This window comes from Uloborus diversus, chromosome 1 (assembly GCF_026930045.1).
Source record: "Uloborus diversus isolate 005 chromosome 1, Udiv.v.3.1, whole genome shotgun sequence".
Classification (NCBI taxonomy): Eukaryota; Metazoa; Arthropoda; class Arachnida; order Araneae; family Uloboridae; genus Uloborus; species Uloborus diversus.
In genome coordinates, this window is record NC_072731.1 from 134,569,030 (window position 1) to 134,588,193 (window position 19,164).

The window sequence follows — 19,164 nt, forward strand, 5'->3', positions numbered from 1 at the left end:
CAAACATATAGTGTTCCTTGTGCTTCGACATTGGGGAAAAGGTTCTGAATAGGTTAGGGAAATCCTGCTCTATAGGATCCTGGAAAAAGACGTTAAACTGTAGCAAATTTGTAAAAAGAAAAAGGGTTTTCAAAGTATACTCAATTTATTGAAATGAATGAGCCTACAATTTTATCCTATTTTATTTTTTTGATTTAGCATATTAAAAAAAGGAATCGTTTGATACAAAGTTAGCAAATGTAAATGAAATAATTTGCATGGACACAGAAAAAAATGATTAACATTTGCTAAATTTGGCACAGTGATAGGAAATTGTCAAAAAAGGTCTTACATAGGTGTAAAATAAGGAGCAAGAAAATTAGTTAAGCATAAAATAAAAATGCTCTTAAATATCATCCCCTTCCCTTTTTTTATGTATAATAGTCAAGAAATTGATCCAGGAAATACCTAATTTTTAGTTTTGTAAGCATCAAACATAACTAGTTTTAGGATACAATTAATAATATTGGGGAAATTCATAAATTTAAGCTTTAGTGTATACAGTAGAACCTTTCAAACAAAAAAGGTACCCTAAGAGGACTAGACATTTTGTCTCTTAAATAAATATTTCCCTCAGAAGTATAAGAATTCATGCAATGCATGTAAAACGTGTTGACTTAATGTTAGTTTAATAATTAAACTAACATTCAAACTTTTGTACTTAGAAGTACTACATAAAATTCAGACATTATTGAAAGTAAAAAAAAAAATATTTTCATTTAAGCCTAAAATCTCCTAAAATATTTAATTGTGACACAATTTCGTAAATGCCTACTTATAAATACCATTCAGCTGCTCAACTCATCCCGTTACAGCTTAGTTTTGCCTTCCCAGAGCAATTGTGTAAATTTTTCGAATTATGTATTGACACTTTGCACATTAACACCGAAGGAGAAAGGATTTGTACATAGGTATTAGAAAGGATTTTAAGATTCATATTTCTTTATATGCTACGTAGTTACAACTGATACTATCTTATGCAAATTAACTTTTAGATAGAAGTACCTTAGCATAGGCGGATTTAGGACCGAGTTCCTGGGGGGCGGGCAAGTGTTTTTTCTTTTTTGAGAAATATTGGCTGATTTTGGGTCTCTCTTGTAGTCCGACAACTTTTCTATTGTTGGCGAAAAGGGCCATTCCTCCCTCCCACACTATGTTGTTTTTTCCCTGAAATACATAAGGACCTACCTTACTTATTTTGTGTCCTTTTATTAATATGTTGCCTACTGTCCTTCTTAAATTGAACCCAAGAGGAGTAATAATATTTTTAAGTAGGGTGTGGAAAATCTCGAATTTCGGGGGGTACAGGGTTTTTTCCTCCGGAGGAGTTTTTGCAAAATAGATATAAAATTCTGTATTTTGAAGTCTTATAAGGGGTAGTTGGAACTACAAAAATATCAGAAACCACATCGGAACTACAAAAACCTTGGTCGACAGATCAATAACAGCAGCCCTCAGAAAGAAAAAGCGAGGGAGGAAAGAAGATTGTACATTGTTATTTGCTTACATCAGCTGTCAGTTCAATTCCATAAGCTTTTGATCACGCCTGCAACCCACCCACAAATACAACAATGCATATAATAAATTAAATACAAAATGATCAATAGTAAAAAATGTTTTAAAAGAAATGGGATAAAATAATTAACAAGAGAGTAACATGCTACCCATTAAGACAATTCATAATTTATACAATTGATTTTTTAAAAAAAGCACACTGATTAGGAATTTCAAAGACTCATCTAATTCTTTTCAAGGACTCTAGAACAATTAAAATTATTTAAGGCACTTCATTTGCTCTTTCCAGTTCCTGAAAATTAGGATTAGATTGTACTGTTTTACAGTATTGTTCTAACTTTCTAAGGAACAACTATTTTAAGAAAGAAAAAAAAAATCCTATACATTTGTCATTGCAACAACTTCTTTGTTCAATTACAAGTAGTGCAGAAAACGAAAAAGAATAGAGATAGTTTTTTTTTTTTAAATACAGCATTCAGACTTAAATAAACAACAAGATATGAAACATGCGAGTCACAAAAATGTATCCCAAGTAATACCATGATTTTTACATTTTTGATGCAGGATGGGGCAATTAGCTGAATTTGAAGTACTTTTTTTTTTTTTTTTAAGGAAGAAGTCATGAAATTTTGGGGAGTTGGTGGCTTATAATAAAGCAGGCACCCTAAGTTATAACTTATTTAGTTTATAGGTAAATCCGTTTTTTTTTTAAATCTTTGCTTTTGTTTCTAGTGTGTTGAAATAATCATCAATTATTTAAAGTATTGAAAGCTTTGCAGCTGAATACATAGCTCGTTATTTTCACTTATATACTTGCCCTAATGGTTTTTAGTTCAAATTGCTGTTTTCAACTTATTTTCAGCAACCCAGTGACAGCTTTACTACTTGTAATACAGTGTAAGGTGTTTCTCCACTCCCCCCCCCCCCATTAGAAAAGGACAGTTGCTATTCTCTTCATTTTCACTCCTGAACTATTCAAAAAAAAAAATGATTTTTTTCTGTTAAAATTTGGAAGGTGTGTTGTTATTATATATAAAGTCCTTCTAAGACTGGGGGGGGCATTCCCTTCTTCGCCCCCCATGTAATTTATTTTTTGTAATTTTTTCTCTGTAGGTGTTTTTTTAATTAGAGGTGAATACATAAAGTACCTTATCCAAAGCTACTGCGATCAGAAAAGCTATCTTTTAATTACAAGTGTGCCTTGAACAAGGTACAATTGTATACATATGATATATTAACAAATTACAACTATTCTTTGAAAAATTTAGGAAATTTAATTTGAACTGATGAAACAAAAGAAGCATTGGATCCCAATTTTCAACTAAATTTCTGGCACTACACAAGTCCCCCCCCCCCCCCGCTTTTTGACTTCATGAACTTATGCTAGTATCTGCAAGTGTATACATACACCCACATTTTTACTTTTTTTATATCTAATACATAGAAGAAAGTATTGGTTCGTGCCAATTTTCTAACGTTTTGAGGTGTGCCGAGTCCATTTCGACCATTTTTGGAAAATGTTGGTCTGTCAGTGTGTGTGTGACTGGTTTTTTGTGGCCGCTCTACAGCAAAAACTACCGCATGAAATCAAACAAAATTTGGTACACTTATGTGCCCCTATGTGAACTTGAGCCCATCCGTTTTTGGCGAGAATTCCTCCAAGGGGGATGGAACAATGGAACATTTCTTGAGGTATGCGTGCCTGCTATTCCCCAGGAAGTAACTGGCAGAATAAAAGTTTGGTCCATATGTTGCCCATAACGTGTACAGGTGCTGCTTCACTTTTGGTGTCACTAGCTCAAACAGGGGCTGAGTTATAGAACGTTTGTTGTCGTCACTTGTGTCTGCTATATCTCAAGAAATAATGAACAGAATCAAACAAAAATTTATCGACAAGAGCTGAAAAGGGGTGGTGCAATCGAACATTCTTTCTTTTCCATTGCAAATGCTATATCTCAAAAAGTAATGCTACATTCTGGATGAAATTTGGAATAAATGTGAACATACGTATTTCTTGTGATTTTAGTTGTATGGAAATGATCGGAAATATTATCCCAATGATTTAAAATTTTTAACTGTTACCATCTTATGTTTGTTAACAAATAAAATTTGTTATTAATTCAAGCAAGGCTTTTAAAATAACTTTCAATTTTTGCTCTTTGCTTTGCTTTTGGGATAATTTGGAAATGTGAACGGTCCTCAAGTTTTTTGTGTGCCTAATTTTATTTTTTTCTGGGAATATTGCTTTCTCGTCAAGCATAGGGAGGGGGTTGAATTCATAAGAAATATATAGAAGTTTTGTGATGGCCACAACATACTAATTTTTTCTTGATCTATACCACTGATAGTAGCTCATTCACATGGAATGCAATATCATAGATATTTAGGAATTTGCACTGGCAATGAGGCTCTTCTTAAGGTGAAACTTTAAGACACCACAAAAATGTACTAACAAGTTTTTCTTGCAATGCATCAACAATCTAACTAAAGCAGTTTAACTAGGCAAATTAATTTTCTGAAGTAGAAATTTATTATGTGCAATTCCTCCTCTCACCAACTTAAATTTAAAAATAGCGTATTTTCTTACAAAACACTAAATGAATGTTCTTCAACTAGAAACAGCCTGGATAGACTGGCTTAAAAGCACGGGAATTTTTTTTTTTATTGATGCCATCTGTAAAAGTTTCCGTTCTTATGTATGGGAAATCAATAGATTGAACCTTTTACTATTGTATGTTATAAATATTGGTTTCAAATCCCTTTTAAAAAGTTTTCCAGTGACAGAAATCAAAACCAATGAAATAAATAAGCTTTATTAAGATTATTTTATGTAAAAAAAAAATGCTAAATTCAGATATTTTTCACTCTTTTGGTTTTGGTTTACTCTTTCTTTGTTGTGACAACTCGGTTAATTTTTTATCAAGTTTCTTTTGTAGGTAAGAATGCTTTATGGCATCAGTTTTCTTCTGGGGTCTCCCGCTGCCAGGATATAGAACACCATCTTTGCGAATTTGACTACGGGCATAAGCTTTAGCAGCATCTCCACAGCCATGTACTTCTGGCATAAAGTGGCTGAAACAAAATCGACATCGGCAATGTTGACACACTTGGGACAAAATGGCTACACCTTTCTTACAACTCTCAAAAGAACAAGTATTATCAGCTTTCATTGCTTGTTGAATTAGGTCATCAAAATTGTCTTCAGAAGCATCAACTGAATCTTTCAGTTTCAAAGTTTTCAATTTTGGCTTCGTCTTTTTTGTTCCACTATCGTTCACTATTTTGTATTTTAATTTTTCTTTTGCACTGTGGCTTTCACCAGTTTTGTTTTGCACATCTGCTTTAGAAGAATTGATAGGTTGTTTTACATTTGCCTTTTTAACTTGACAGCACTTCTCCCCAGAACTGCTTTGAATGTCTAAACATGGAGAATCATCTTCAGATTTTGGTTTCATTCCTCCATTTGTATTTACATCCTTGTTGCAATTTAAGTTCTCATTTAGTGTCTTATTGTCTGACAGCTTTTCTTGGACTGATAAGTTCACACACTTCACAGGAGCATTTTCTGCTGAAGATTTTTTCACTTGGATGTGTCTTTCAGCTCCTTCACCAGAGCTGATATGAATAAGATTCATCTTTTCAGCAAGCTGAAATATTAAAACATCAGTTTAATGGCTTATACAGATTGAGATATGAAAAAAAAAGATTTTTTTTTTTTTTTTTCAAAAATAATTTGCCAGGGTTCACAGAAGTTGCTCAACAAACAAAAATAATTTTTCAGGTGCAAGTGCAAGGTGTATTTCCTTAGTTTTAAGAGAGACTAAAAAATCAAGCATTTAGCTTAGATTCCATAACTTAGCTCCAACTACGTCTTGCTTTTAATAAAAAACTTATTTTAACGTATTCAATTACTATAAGTTGAAAAATCTATTCTGATTACATGGGAATTCTGACTCTGAAAGGGCTTTTGATAAATACAGCTATGATCTAAGTGAATCATAGTGAAAATACCATTGTATCACCTAGATTAGAGAACTGAAATTCAAATCATGATGATTAATTATTATTATGGTTAGTTTTATTATGAAATTCAAAACAAGAAAACAGTTACCTCATGAACAGTTCTCCTTTCAAACGCTGACAAAGATGTTGAGAAAATAAGTGATTCTTTTTTACTATTAATGAAGTCATCAATTATTTTCTGGTATTTACTTTCAACCTCTAATCTGTAAGTACAAAACCAAAGTTTAATATTGTTGTAGCAAATGTCATTTGGGAGACCCAAACCAAATTTGCAAAGCGAGTGTGGAGAAGGGCAGATACAGGGGGAGGGTCATGGAGGTCGTCACCCCTTAAACCAATAAATTTAATAATTAACTTCATGTTAGATCGATAAAAAGAGAAGGAAAATCTTACCTTTCATTTTCTCTTTTAGCTTTATTTCCCCAGTTTTCTTCATTTCTCGGCAGATTTTGAGGCTCCACAATTTTTTTCTCAACAGGTTTCTTTGCACTGTTAGTTTTATTTTTCTTCTTTACAGTTGAAACATACTGTCCTATTTCTTTTTCATATTCAAAAGCGACTCGAACTTCTCCATTTTCTTCACAATATTTCACAAATAACTTAAGGAAATCGTTATGAGAAACCGTTTGGCTATCACACACTACTGTTAAATGCCTCTTAGCTCGTGTCACAGCAACATTAATACGACGCTGATCTGCCAAAAATCCCACTTCACCTTCTTTGTTAGAACGCACTAGTGATAAGACTACAGCTTCTTTCTCTCTGCCTTGAAATCCATCAACAGATTTTATTTCCAACTTGGGAAACATTTTGAATAGTCTAGACTTTAACAATTCCACCTGGAGATTATATGGGGTAATAATGGCAATGTCAGAACTTTGAATGCCAGAACTAATTAAAGACTTTACATGAGCACATACTATATCTGCTTCTCCTTCATTCCCTTTTGATTCTTCATCTTCTGTCTCCAATTCGTAAAAGCCACAGCCGGCAGTATCGATAAGCAATAATGGTATGGATGTATTCTCGTTATCTTGCACGTTGTTTAAATCCTTAAGAAGATGGTGACACACAGAGTCATCTGCAAGCAGTTTATCGTCATAGAAATTTTTGGAAGACCAATGCATAATCTTTTCATGCATTCGGTACTGGACAGTGAGCATTTTCTTAATGGAATTTCCATGAAGTTTTAAAAGCCTTTCCATCAAGGTCAAACCAAGTCCAGCTTTTTCAGCAGTTTTAGATATTATGGTAGGAGGCAATTGATTGTGGTCACCTGCTAAAATGCAACGTCTGGCCATCTGCAATGGGATCCAGCAAGCTGCTTCAAGAGATTGTGAGCACTCATCGATGAAACAAATGTCAAAGTGGTCTTTCTCAATGTACTTTAGAGGACCATCGTCAGAGGCAGATGTAAGAGTTGAAAGTATAACATCAGCATTTTTAAGAATTTGTTTCACAATTTCCTTTTCCCTGTCCTTAATTTCTTTCACTAAAGTTTTGTTGTCTGCCCATAAAGATTTTCTCATTCCAAAACCTTTAGCTTTCTCAATTTTATTCTGTTTGACCAAAAGAGGAGAGGAAGAAATTAAATCAACAAAACTTGGTAACATATTTACACTGAAATTATTGATTTTTATTAAAAGCTAAAATAGTTTTAAATGGTACTAAAAACTTATGTACTTAAAGTTATAGAGCATTGCCTCTCAAATGATGGGGGGGGGGGATTAAAAAAATTGTAGAAATGCCTTTTTATACAGTAGAGTACAAGTAGATGAACACAAAACCAATTTTTTTTTTCTTAGGTTCATAATACCCTTAAGAACTAGCATTTGATACATATCAAAATGAGTTTTATTGGTGATAGTAGACATATCCATTGTGTGTGTACATCTGCTAATGCAGCTACATGGCAAAAATGAATATTAGCTAAAAGCTCCGAACCATTGACAGCAAATCTTGAAATATTAATCTTTAACAAAGTTTCCTATTCCGGGCTGATGAGTGCTAATAAGCACAAAACTGCATTCCTTGGATGGAATGACTGAGCTGGTGGTCTGTCAAAGTTGTTTTTGTAGATGACTCAATTAAAACAAATCAAACAATGTTGAAAAGAATAAACTTAAATATAGAGCTTGAAAATTTTAAAGTGCAAAACTGATAAATACATTAAACAAGGAAAACTTTGTGACTTTTTTTTATTTTTTAAATAAAGAGGGGAGGGAACAATGGGACCAAATTAAAAAAAGAAAATCTAAATTTTCTGAAAAGGGAATTATGCTAGAGTTTTAAAATTTTTTTATTTCATTTTATATCTTGAGTAGAATCTTTTAAATAAAACTTTTAAATTATAAAAAAGCCTTCAAAAAACACCATACCAAGGAACTAAAAAGCAAAAAATAACCGATTACATTTACATACTATTTCCTACCCTTCCTTTTTGGGTAGGAAATAGTATGCAAGTGTAATCGATTTTTTTTTGCTTTTTAGTTCCTTGGTGTTTTTTGAAGGCGTTTTTTTATTATTTAAAAGTAATTTATTTTTTGCTTTTTAGTGGTGTAAATATAAAAAAAGTTTGTATTATACAGTATGTAGTACATGACGTTAGGGCCTTTCTTACACGCATGTTGAGTAAGAAAACATCGAGCATATGAGTCTGAAAACAACTAAGATGAGCACGATAGAAAAAGAATTAGACCACAGCGTCTCAAAAACTTTCAATGACTGTGAAGAAAGGCTTTTTCAAAAGTGCAACTATGTATAAAAAAATTTTGTCTTCATTATTATTTCGACTTTATCAAAGTCTGCTTTCCGAAAGCAAATGCACAAGTCACTAAAAAAACAACAAAAATCGCTTTACGTTTAAAATTGTAAATTTTAAAACTAAATTATATTTCACAACAATAGGTATCACACAACCCTCGATAAAGCTGTCATAGATTTAGGAAAATAGAACTTTGCGAATGGACAAGTATACATAGCTCTCAGCATAGTCAAGACTTGAAGTTAATAGCTCGATTTGATTCAGAACCCTTTAAACTTTTAACTAAACCTCACGACAAACGAGCATTAGTAAATGCAACAATTGAAACATCTCATTTCTAATGAAAAGTATAGACTGGATTCAGTATTTAGTTAGAACCATTTAAATGTTTATGGTTTCCCAAACTACAAATAAACTGTAAATTGCAAGTCTTAAAATTGTAAATTGTTAAATTTTAAATTGTAATTTATGTTTCACAAGAATACGTGTCATGTAACATGAAAGTCGCATGGTTCTTCAAATGCCCCCATTATAGATGAAGATAAAAAATTCCACTAGAATGAATTTTACTCTTAATAATAATGTTTTTTAGTACTTCCTTTAACTATGGGTAAAGAAAAGACATACCTTTGTTTTATGGTATTTTTTTAAAACAATGGGTTTTATATTTAATTGTTTGTGAGAAAAATTACATGAAATTATTGTTTTTTACCCATAACTTTTCTCTGAAGAACAAATAGGATAAATCAAAGATTTGGAACCTTAGAGTAAAGTTAGACTATCCACTATCCACTAAACAAAAAAAATCATAAAAAACGGTTCAGTAAGCGAGAAGATATACAAAGTTAATGAAGTACAAATCGCTTTTAAATCTGAGTATGATATTTTAAGAGTTTCCTCAATTTCATAAAATCTGAACTTGATTACCATTAGACCGCCAAGAAAGTATAACGGTTAAAACAAAAAAAAAAAAGAATTTTCCTAATCGGTACGGGCAGGGGCGTGCACAGAAATTTTGGGGCCCGTCACAAATGACTTTTCAGGCCCCTCTCCATGTTGTTTATCCCTAAAGTTCGACCTTAGTTTTAAAAATATTCAGCCCCCTTCATTTTCAGTCCCAGACCAACAAGTGTTCTCCCCCCCCCCCGTGCACGCCCCTGGATACAGGGGTCTTCGAGTATTTGTAGAACATTGTACAAAGAAGAAACTAATCCGAGGAGTTCAGAACCTCATCCTTTATTCTTTTTCTTTTTTTTAACCCTGTGAATTAGTATGACTCTAATTTCAAATTAAACTGGTGGCATTGTGAAATAGTAAATCTAGAATACCGGTCAAACTTGAGAAATTAGACAACAGTTACAACATATTATTATATAAGTTAAATCATTGGGGGAGGGGTGTTCTGTATTCAATTCTCCTTGGATTGAATACTAAATATGTTTAAAAACTGAAGTATATAAAAAAAAATCATTTTAGTGAATAAATTAAGTTATTTTTGTTAAAAATATTATTAAGGTAATTTATTCAGATATTAAAGTAGCAAAATATATTTAATTTACTGCTTTGCTACGTTGTAAAACATTGGTAACACCTATAAGTAAAAATTAACAGGCGGTGAAAATTAATCATCCATATGACGCGAGAATTCTCTTTCAAGACAAAGGCAAAACCTTTGCTGTGAAAATACATCGGTCACGGAAAATCCACATGACTTGTGACGTATTCCGCCTGCGGACATACTCCGGATTACGTATCCACAACGTGTGAAATTCAAAGTTTCTTGGATTTCTCCGGGACCCCTTATCAGATCCAGACCAAATTACCATGGGACCATCTGGGAAGTATAAACAAAAAAAAAAAACCCTTTCAAACAAAAAAAAAAAAAAGAATTTCTCAAATCGGTCCAGTAGCCTTGGAATAATCCGAAAACATATATAAAAAGTCGCTGACAAAATCATAACTTCCTTTTTTGAAGTCGATCAACTAAATCAAAGTAATTTAAGAATTAAATTCATTGAAAGCACATGAAAAATAAATTGTACCAAAGAAACTAACCATTAATTTATCCATATCCTTTCTCATATCTGCTATGACATCACTTCCATCATACTGGGCTACAATAGCATCCAAGGAATACTGTTGAATACTAGAAATTAACCTTGCTGGATGTCCTAAACGCACCATTTTAACTTTGAATGGGACCAGTTTCTCCACTAAATTATCAACAGCAACATTGGATGGGGCACAGGCAAGAACCTATTATTGAAAGAATAATGATGAGAAAGACAAAAGCTTTTTTTTAAATAAATAATTTATTTATTATTTTTTTTTAATCCAGCTTATTTGAATTAGCTGATTTATTGAATCAGTTGCTTTATGAAAACAATATTGTTTAGAACAAACATGTTTCATATAAGCAGCAGCTACTGTATTCTAAAAACATTTCAGTCTATAAAATAAATATAACAGATTTTTTGGAAAAGAAATAATAATAAATAAAAAGAAAATGTTTTATTACTTTCAGTTTTTGCGAGACAGCTTGTAGTAGGCATTCCACTAATGTAGTAGTTTTTCCTGTACCTGGTGGTCCATGTAAAATTGATACTTCTTTTTGACTCAAAGCAAATTTTATAGCTTCTTTCTGTGTAGAGTTCAACTGCTTATTATAAAAAACCATGGCTGAAAATTTATCATAAAAATTTCATCATTTAGCAATATTAAATCTTTAAAACAAATAATAACATACTTCAAAAATACTTGAAATATTTCCCGATAATTATCCCAGCTAGGACAAGTTGTTAAATTAATTGTACAGTGAAATCCCGTCAGAACGAATGCCAATACAACGAAATATCAGTTACAACGAACAAAATGTTACGTCCCGTTTTAAAACTCCTTAAGATAATGTATAAAAATTCTCATTTTAACCAAGCAATTTTTTCAAAAATTCATTATAACGAAATGTTTTTCTCAACATCAGTTTGAATATTTTTTACTTAATGCTGTTTTCAGAAACTAAAATCTGACTTTCACAAGTGGTAACGTGAAAACTCCGTTTGTACTTTTGAAAAAGAGCTATTCAAGGTGGAAATCTGCTTATGTTGAAACGTAAGCTGATGTGTACCAATAAAAAAGCCAGTGTCTAGCTATGCGCAGTCGATTCCTGTGCACCAAACATAAGACCGGACTTGCTGACCCCCTGCAAATTCGCAAGGGGGTCAACAAGATTTTAACCTTTCTTGTAGTCAGTATAAGTGACATTCAGAAATTAGTATCTTTTATAATGTCTTCTGGGACCAAATCTCTTGTACAAAAGGTAATAACACTTTTTGTCAAGACGATCAATGAGCAAAGGTTCAGTGTTCAATAGTTTTCTCATCATTTCAAAGTAAATGATGTATTCAGCTGTATTTTAGATCCAGACGTGGCTCCAAGGGAGGGGCAGGGAGGCAATTGCCCCCTCGTCAGAAATGTTTTGCCCCCCCCCCATCGGGGAAAATTTAGTATTTTGTCAGGGAATCTGTTTGTTTTGGTGTTTATCGTAAATAATAAAAATTTTCTTGGATATGAACTCGAAAAAAAATAGAAGTATCTTATGTAAAAAAAAAAGGAAACAAAAAATCAATCCCCTTTGAGGCCACCCGCAGTTTAACCGGGTCCGTATAACCGCAGGGTTGGCAGGTTTCTGCCAAGGTGGTAAAAACCACTGGTAGAAACCGGTTAAAACCGGCATGGCAAAAACCCCTTTCTGCCACATTTATGGCAGAAACTGGCAGAAACTCAAAAAATGACATAAATGCAATTCCTGACATACAATAGAAAATGTATAAGAAAAATAATTAAATATTAACCCAAATACAATTTATTTACAACACTATCACCATTCAAAATCAAATTTTACATTGTTTTCACACTGCAGCAGCCTGTAACAAAATACAAGTTTTGACGCTGTTTCTAAACCTAAACAATTTCTTAATTTGTTGTGCACAAAGGAGAAATTTGAGAAGATTCTTTCAATCCCATCAAAACATCGATGTTAGAAATTACAACATCGATCATTTTATCAATGTATAACATACATTTTTGAATATACTACACTAATTTAAGCAATACAAAAGAATACGTATCCGACGAATATATTGAAAATACTGAACCTCAAATCATGAATATAATTTAATAAGAATAATTTCGCAACAGCTTGGTATTATAGTTGGGCAAAAATTGATAACAAGACAAGCACCGGTTAATACAATCTAGTTATAGTAATAAGGAAATATTTTCAAACTGAATTAAACTAAAAGTAAATTTACATCAAAAAAAAATCTAAGAAAAAGTGCATCATGCACTTACCGTCAGTTGAATGATGAGAAAAAGTTGTGCTAATTATTTTAAAAATACAAAATTAACTCTAACAATAATTTTTAAGAGTAAGAAATATGTGTTGTACTGTTAGTTAATAATTAAACACAAATTTAAGGTAATAGACGGACGACTTGTTGGAGGAAATTGATAAGTAAGCCCGAATATTGGTGTTGACAGTTTGGAGAAAAAGAAGTTTCCTTACTTTCTCCCCCCAGAAGGGCATTTCTCTTTTCGCAGACTATCCCACCAGTCTGAGAAACATCTCTTTCGACGGAACAGAAGTTTCCATCACTATCAAATGCATATAGGATTTTCCTTTAGTTTAAGAACTGGAGCCTTGAAATAGACTGCAAGTTCTGGCACCAGACTACCAGTGTCAGGTTCTTCCAATAGCTTTGATCTCTTTTTTACTCTCTAGTTAATCTTTTACTATCTTGTAGTGATCTTCCCAAAAATCATCCTCTACGCAGAAAAATTGTTCTTATAAAACGGGTGCAAAAAATGATTTTTTTTTGGCAACTCCATAAGTAAACTTAATTACCTATCGAGAAGATTGGAGCAAAATCTTATGATAATTTTCAATTAAAATGCAAAAACATCAGCATCGAAAAAACATCGAAACCAAAACATCGATAGTCCAAAAACATTGAAAGTAAAACATTGATGTTAAAAACATCGATGTTTTAACAAAAAAATCTATGTTTCCAAAACATCGACATCCATGTTGTACCCCTAGTTTCAACCAATGAAACTCTTTACATTTATGAGTCAGTGAATCTAACCAATTATATTGTTTCTTACATACAGCAAAGTTGAAGACTGTGTTACTACTTATATAATTGGATTATTAGCTTTCCATAGAAATCAAAATGGGGGGGGGGGAGCTCTTAGTTCTTTGAGAATAGCTTTATTCAGTTATATTAAGTGTAAAATGACAAGTTTCTGAATTTTAGAATTTAATGAAATTAAAAAAAAATCTGTATTTATTTAAATATTTGATATATCACACTTTATATTAAATGCAAACAAAATAATTATAAACAAACTGAAAAATTTGTTACTTACAACATTACAAGGCTAAAATTTCTAACACATAGCAATTTCAACTACGATAAATTTTACTTTGCTTTAGAAATGTCAGTCTTGTTATTTAACATATTTTTACACTAATTATTAAATAACTATTATATTAAGTTTTTGCAATGACGAAATGAGTTATATATTTTATTTTACTTAATTGCCTGTCATTAAGTAATTACTAGAGCTATTAAAAACGTTTTCTAGTTTTTGCCAGTTTCTACCAGTTTCTGCCGGTTTTTACCGGTTATAACCAGTTTCTGCCACCGGCAGGGCAAAAACCAGTTTCTGCCGGCAAAAAGCCAACCCTTATAACGTCATCCAGTCGGTGACAAATAAGGGATAGCTATTGCTATGGGGGAAATGGTGTGTTTTCATCCTTGAAATTTCTGTTTGCCCATGAGCTGGTTTTGACACCTCAGGGTGTCCACTTAGACTAAAAGAGTACTATTTCTGTCCCTGCCAAATGTAGTGGTGATTACCAGTCAGCCTAAGGCGTCGTCATCTGGTTATCAGGGTTACGAGGCAAATATGTACCAAATGACAACAGCCAGGAAGAGATCGGGGGGGGGGGGGCATCGGAGAAAAACATGCTTGGAGATTTTTTCCTTTTCTATTACATTCGCTAAACTACTCTTCAGCATGTCAAGTGTGCACACACACTCAGTGATGCGTTTTAAAGTACTTCTCTGGGTAAATAACTGCAATATTATCTTTTATTTTCATACAGAAGTTGCAAGTTATTACTATAGTTATTTACAATTTATCTGATTATTTGTTGAATTATTATGCAACAAAACATATCCATGAGTAAATGATCCTTTTACCTCATACAAGGAAGTGTATTAAAGTAGATTTAATGTTTTAATTTTTTAATGCAATGACATCTTGTCAGCAAATGCTAAAAGCAGGAAAAAATTCTTTGGACTAATGTAATAAAAGCAAATAGATGTTTAACATTTTAAATACATTTTTCTCAAAAACTTATATTGATCTTGTTTGTAGGCTGCATAATAGTTTTGCTGGGAATGAAGAAGAAATGAGAATGATATAATAATTATTGGGTTTGGCACAAGTAAACAATCATTGGATTATTAAACGTCGGGTTGGTAATGCATCGGGTTTGGGTTCTTTCTGAGGAAAATGTCTGGGGGAGAGGGAGGGGGGAACCTTTTGGAGAAGACAAAATTAAATAAATAAATAAATCATGTGTTAAAAACAATTAAAAATATACATTTTGCGTTCAAATTTCACTTTTTCAGATGTTATCATATAGTTGAAACTCATATTTCTAACTTAAAGTGAAACTTGCAAAAAGCTGCACTTAGTTCAGACCGCTGTTATTACTTGATCGGACCAAGTCTAATTCAAAAGTAACATTGCTCCTTCGAGATTGATCAAAGTAACTTACAGACTGGTACCAGACTCAGTCTTGTTTAAGTTTTTTTTTTCTTTGCAAGCTATGTTCTATATATATATTTTTTTAATATGCTTTTTTTCAAATGCTAAAATAGTGTAAAAAAGCAGTGCTGTGCAGTCGGAGTCAGACTGATTTTGGACAGAAGGAGTCTGAGTTGGAATTTGTAGGTTAAAAATTCCAAGAGTCGGAGTCATGCTCGTAACACTGCCAGTGATTGTGAGGTCGGAGTGAGAGTTGGAGTCCAACTGATTTTATGGAAAAGGAGTTGGAGTTGAATGTTCTAAAGTTTTTGAAATTGGAGTCTGTCATTTTCCCTCCAACTCCATAGATTTGCAAAAAAGGTTCATGTAGGGAAATTTTGGGGTAAGACTTAGAATATACATTTTTTTTGAACTTGGTCTGGAAAGTGAATTAAAACTTAAAATTGTGAAGTATGCCAGATTTCAGCTGGCATGTTCAATAAAAAGTTTGAAACTAATGGTTATGCTTTTTTGCGAATTATGAAAAGTGCTTCAAACAATTTTAAAAATAAAAAAGTATATAGTTAATTTTTCAGAAAAAAGAAAAAACCTTACACGAGAGAAATTGGTGCAATTAATATTAATAACTTTGATAAGTATTTAATAAGTTTGCTTATAGCGTAAAATCGTTGGCACCATGCTGAACTAACGAATGTAAAAATTGGCTCTTTTCAGGAGAGCCCAAACAATATTTTTGTCCACCAGATGCATTTAGTTATTTTCAATGTTCTAATTTTTATAGATAACTTTAAGTGTAAAACTTATTATTTAAAGTAGTAATAGCCCTTTTTGAGTACTACGGCAAACTATTGAATTTGAAAAACGAGATTCGCTATTTTTCACCTTCATTTGCTCAGCATAGTGCCGACCATCTTATCAAGTTTCGTTTTTTTTTTTTTTGATTACACAAAACACACACACATTACTTTTATTTTGTACATTCAAACACTTAGAACCAAGGCGGAGGAGTTAGAGTTGGAATCAGACTGATTTTGAGGTAAAGAAGTCGGAGTCAGGAGTCGAAGGTTTAAAAATTCAAGAGTCGTAGTCGATCATTTTCCCTTTAAGTATTCAAACCTGATAGTTCTTATGGAATCGGAGTCGAAGGCTCTAAAATTCCCGAAGTCGGAGTCGGCCATTTTTCTTCCAACTCCGCAGTCCTGCTTAGAACTACTGGTATGACTATCCATTTCAATAATTTAAATCGCGCTCACTACATTTTAACTTTTATTTTCTACTGGCTGCATTGCCCAACTTCGCACGGTCTACCTAGAACATAAAAGCTTTGTCAAGTGATGCATGTTCAACAATCAGGCTTCAATTAGAGAAGAAAAAAGATACTACAAAATTTCCCGTCAAAATAATCATTCTCAAAGAAAAAAACGATAATTCATAAGTTCCCAAAAAAATTAAACGTTACCCTCCATAAATACAACTAAAATCCTAAAAAAAGAAGATAAACCGCCAAATAATAAAAGGGAATATTTTTACCTCAAAACAAAATTTTATTTAGTCACAGTCAAAGGAAAAAAAGTGGCAACCTTCTGAACGCTAATTTAAAATGAGATCACGAAAATGAAAACTTTCCGATTTAAAATTTCTGTTCCATTAATTAGGCTTAGCAGTGTTTTTCAATTTTTCCCGGTGATTTTACAGCTTTTTTTTTCAAAACTCGAAGGAAATGAAGGAACTCTATGGGTGTTTTTCAAATGGTTCGCGAGCTTTCGAATTGCGCCAAAATCCAAGCGCGGATCGAGGGGGGGGTCATGACCCCCCCCCCCCTTAGCCAGACCAAACATTACACAACAGGGTCTTTTTAATCTTCCTGTTACTGAATTTTTCGAAGGAGAAATTGAGGACCACTCAGTTTGTGAACAAATTTAAATTATATCCAAGCACAAAATTATGGGGGATTGGGGCAAGTGTGGGTCAAGGGGGAGGTCATGGTGTCATGACCCCCCCCCCCCCCAGCTAGACCAAACATAGCCTAACAGAGCCTTTTTAATCTTCCAGTTACAGATTTTTTCGAAAGAGAAATTGAGGATCACCCACTTTATGAACAAATTTAAATTATATCCAAGTGCAAAATTAAGGGGGGAGAGGGGCAAGTGTGGATCCAAGGGGGGGTCATGGGGATCATGATGCTACTCCCCTTAACCAGACCAAACATTACCCACCAGATCCTTTTTATTCTTCCATTTACAGATTTTTTCTAAGGAGAAATTGAGGATCACCCAGTTTGTATAAAAAATTTAATTACATTCAAGTGCAAAATTTACGGAGGGGAAAAGCGTGGGTCCAAGAGGGGGGGGGGTGATCATGAGGGTCATGACCCCACCCCCCTTAACAAAACCAAACATTACCCACCAGATCCTTTTTATTCTTCCAGTTACAGATTTTTTTCGAAAGAGAAATTGAGGATCACCCAGTTTGTGTACAAATTTAAATTATATCCAAGTGAAAAAGTGGGGGAAGCGTTTTTGTATTTAAATTAGAAAGATTTTCGTGCTGAGAGCTCTATCTTTAAGCAGTTTGATGCAGCATATTGCAGTTATATATAGATTGCAATACATATCTCAACATAAAATACCTGGTACCTCTAAGAAACGAGACAATGTAGAGGCTTTGCTTAAAAAAAAAAAGTAAAGAGGGGGGTGAGGCAGGGGTTAAAGTAATTTTTGTTGGATATTTATAAACAAATTCTGGCAAATAGGCATACATAATTGTTTTAGAGAGGGCTGCCCACCTGGGGGGCGGGGGCAATAAAGTTTTCAGGCGGGTTGTTTGCAGGGGTATTTTTCTCTTTTTCCCGGGCTCTTGCTTTTGGGGGGCCTTTGCGATATTTAAGGGGGTGCAAGGTATGGTATTCAGATGTTGAAGAAACAACTGCAGGTCTTCTTCTCCATGGCTCCACATCGCAAAAGTGTCAGCAACGTATCAGAACCAAACCTTGGGCTTCTTTGTGGCGGAGGCAAGGGAGCTGTTCGAAGAACTCCATGTAGAAATTAGCGATGACAGGGCTTAAGGGGTTACCCATGGCAGCTCCTTCCCATTGTTCGTAGAATTTTGTGTCCCACTGGAAATAGAGATAAGCCCGGAAATGTTATGTCCCCATATTGAAGCTGGCCGTGAAAGCCTTAAACAGTATTTAAAATACTTTTAATCAAATATGCTTTGTGTGTTTTGTGTTCTTTTTCATGACTGAAAATTTTTTATTCATGTAAAAGAGAAGTCAATTAAAAAATTTAATGAAATAGGTGCATTAATTTATTCCTTTGAGAGGGGCCTGAACCCCCTGGACTTCCCCTAAAATCTGCTACTGACTATTCAGTATGGTATCTGTACAATTTGAAATTCTTGTTCGTTTTATAATTTTTTCATTTTCATTTTAGTATAATCTAGTGCGTTGACCAACATAAATGACTACTGCTGCTCCTAGTTCAAATTAGAAAAATCAGGCCTCCACAAAGTTTAAAAATTGTAACATTTAGAATATACATAGTTTTCTTAGAAGCATACTGTATTTTTTGTTTTATGTATGCTAATAATGCAACAACGATCTGTTGGTAAGTAAAAAACACAAGATTTCAATACCAACGCTTTCAGATTCCTCATACATAGCGAAATACGGTAAAACTACGATTTAGACTAAGAAACCCCCTTTTTTTGACGAGCATGTCGTAACCCCCCCCCCCTCCTCCAAGATACCATTGTTTGTGGGTACACGTTTGGTGACCCTCCCTTTAACCGGAGCCTGGATCCGCCCTTGTCCAAAATTGAACTAATGGGATAAGTATTTTGGGTAGAAATAGCCATTTAATGCCATTTTCAGGCTTTAAAATTAAAATTTGAACAGTTTGGTTCTTTTTTAGCGTTCGAACTCCCCCCTCCCCCCTTCATTCCTTCTCGGGTGCCCAAATACCTCCCAGCCAAATTTCGTTCAG

The 19,164-nt window shown here is 33.4% G+C and overlaps 1 protein-coding gene across 1 annotated transcript in view; it reads right to left on the bottom strand.

The window, feature by feature from the left end:
- Positions 1-4,403: 4,403 nt before the first annotated feature.
- The window catches only part of LOC129232234 (DNA-binding protein SMUBP-2-like), a 31,859-nt gene continuing 17,098 nt past the window's right edge, over positions 4,404-19,164 (bottom strand). Inside the window, exons 5-9 of the mRNA XM_054866452.1 lie at positions 10,860-11,020; positions 10,397-10,597; positions 5,971-7,136; positions 5,666-5,780; positions 4,404-5,201 (exon numbers count right to left, since the gene is read on the bottom strand). Coding sequence (XP_054722427.1) covers positions 4,416-5,201; positions 5,666-5,780; positions 5,971-7,136; positions 10,397-10,597; positions 10,860-11,020 — 2,429 coding nt within the window. The 3' untranslated portion in view covers positions 4,404-4,415. The remainder of the gene's footprint in view (positions 5,202-5,665; positions 5,781-5,970; positions 7,137-10,396; positions 10,598-10,859; positions 11,021-19,164) is intronic.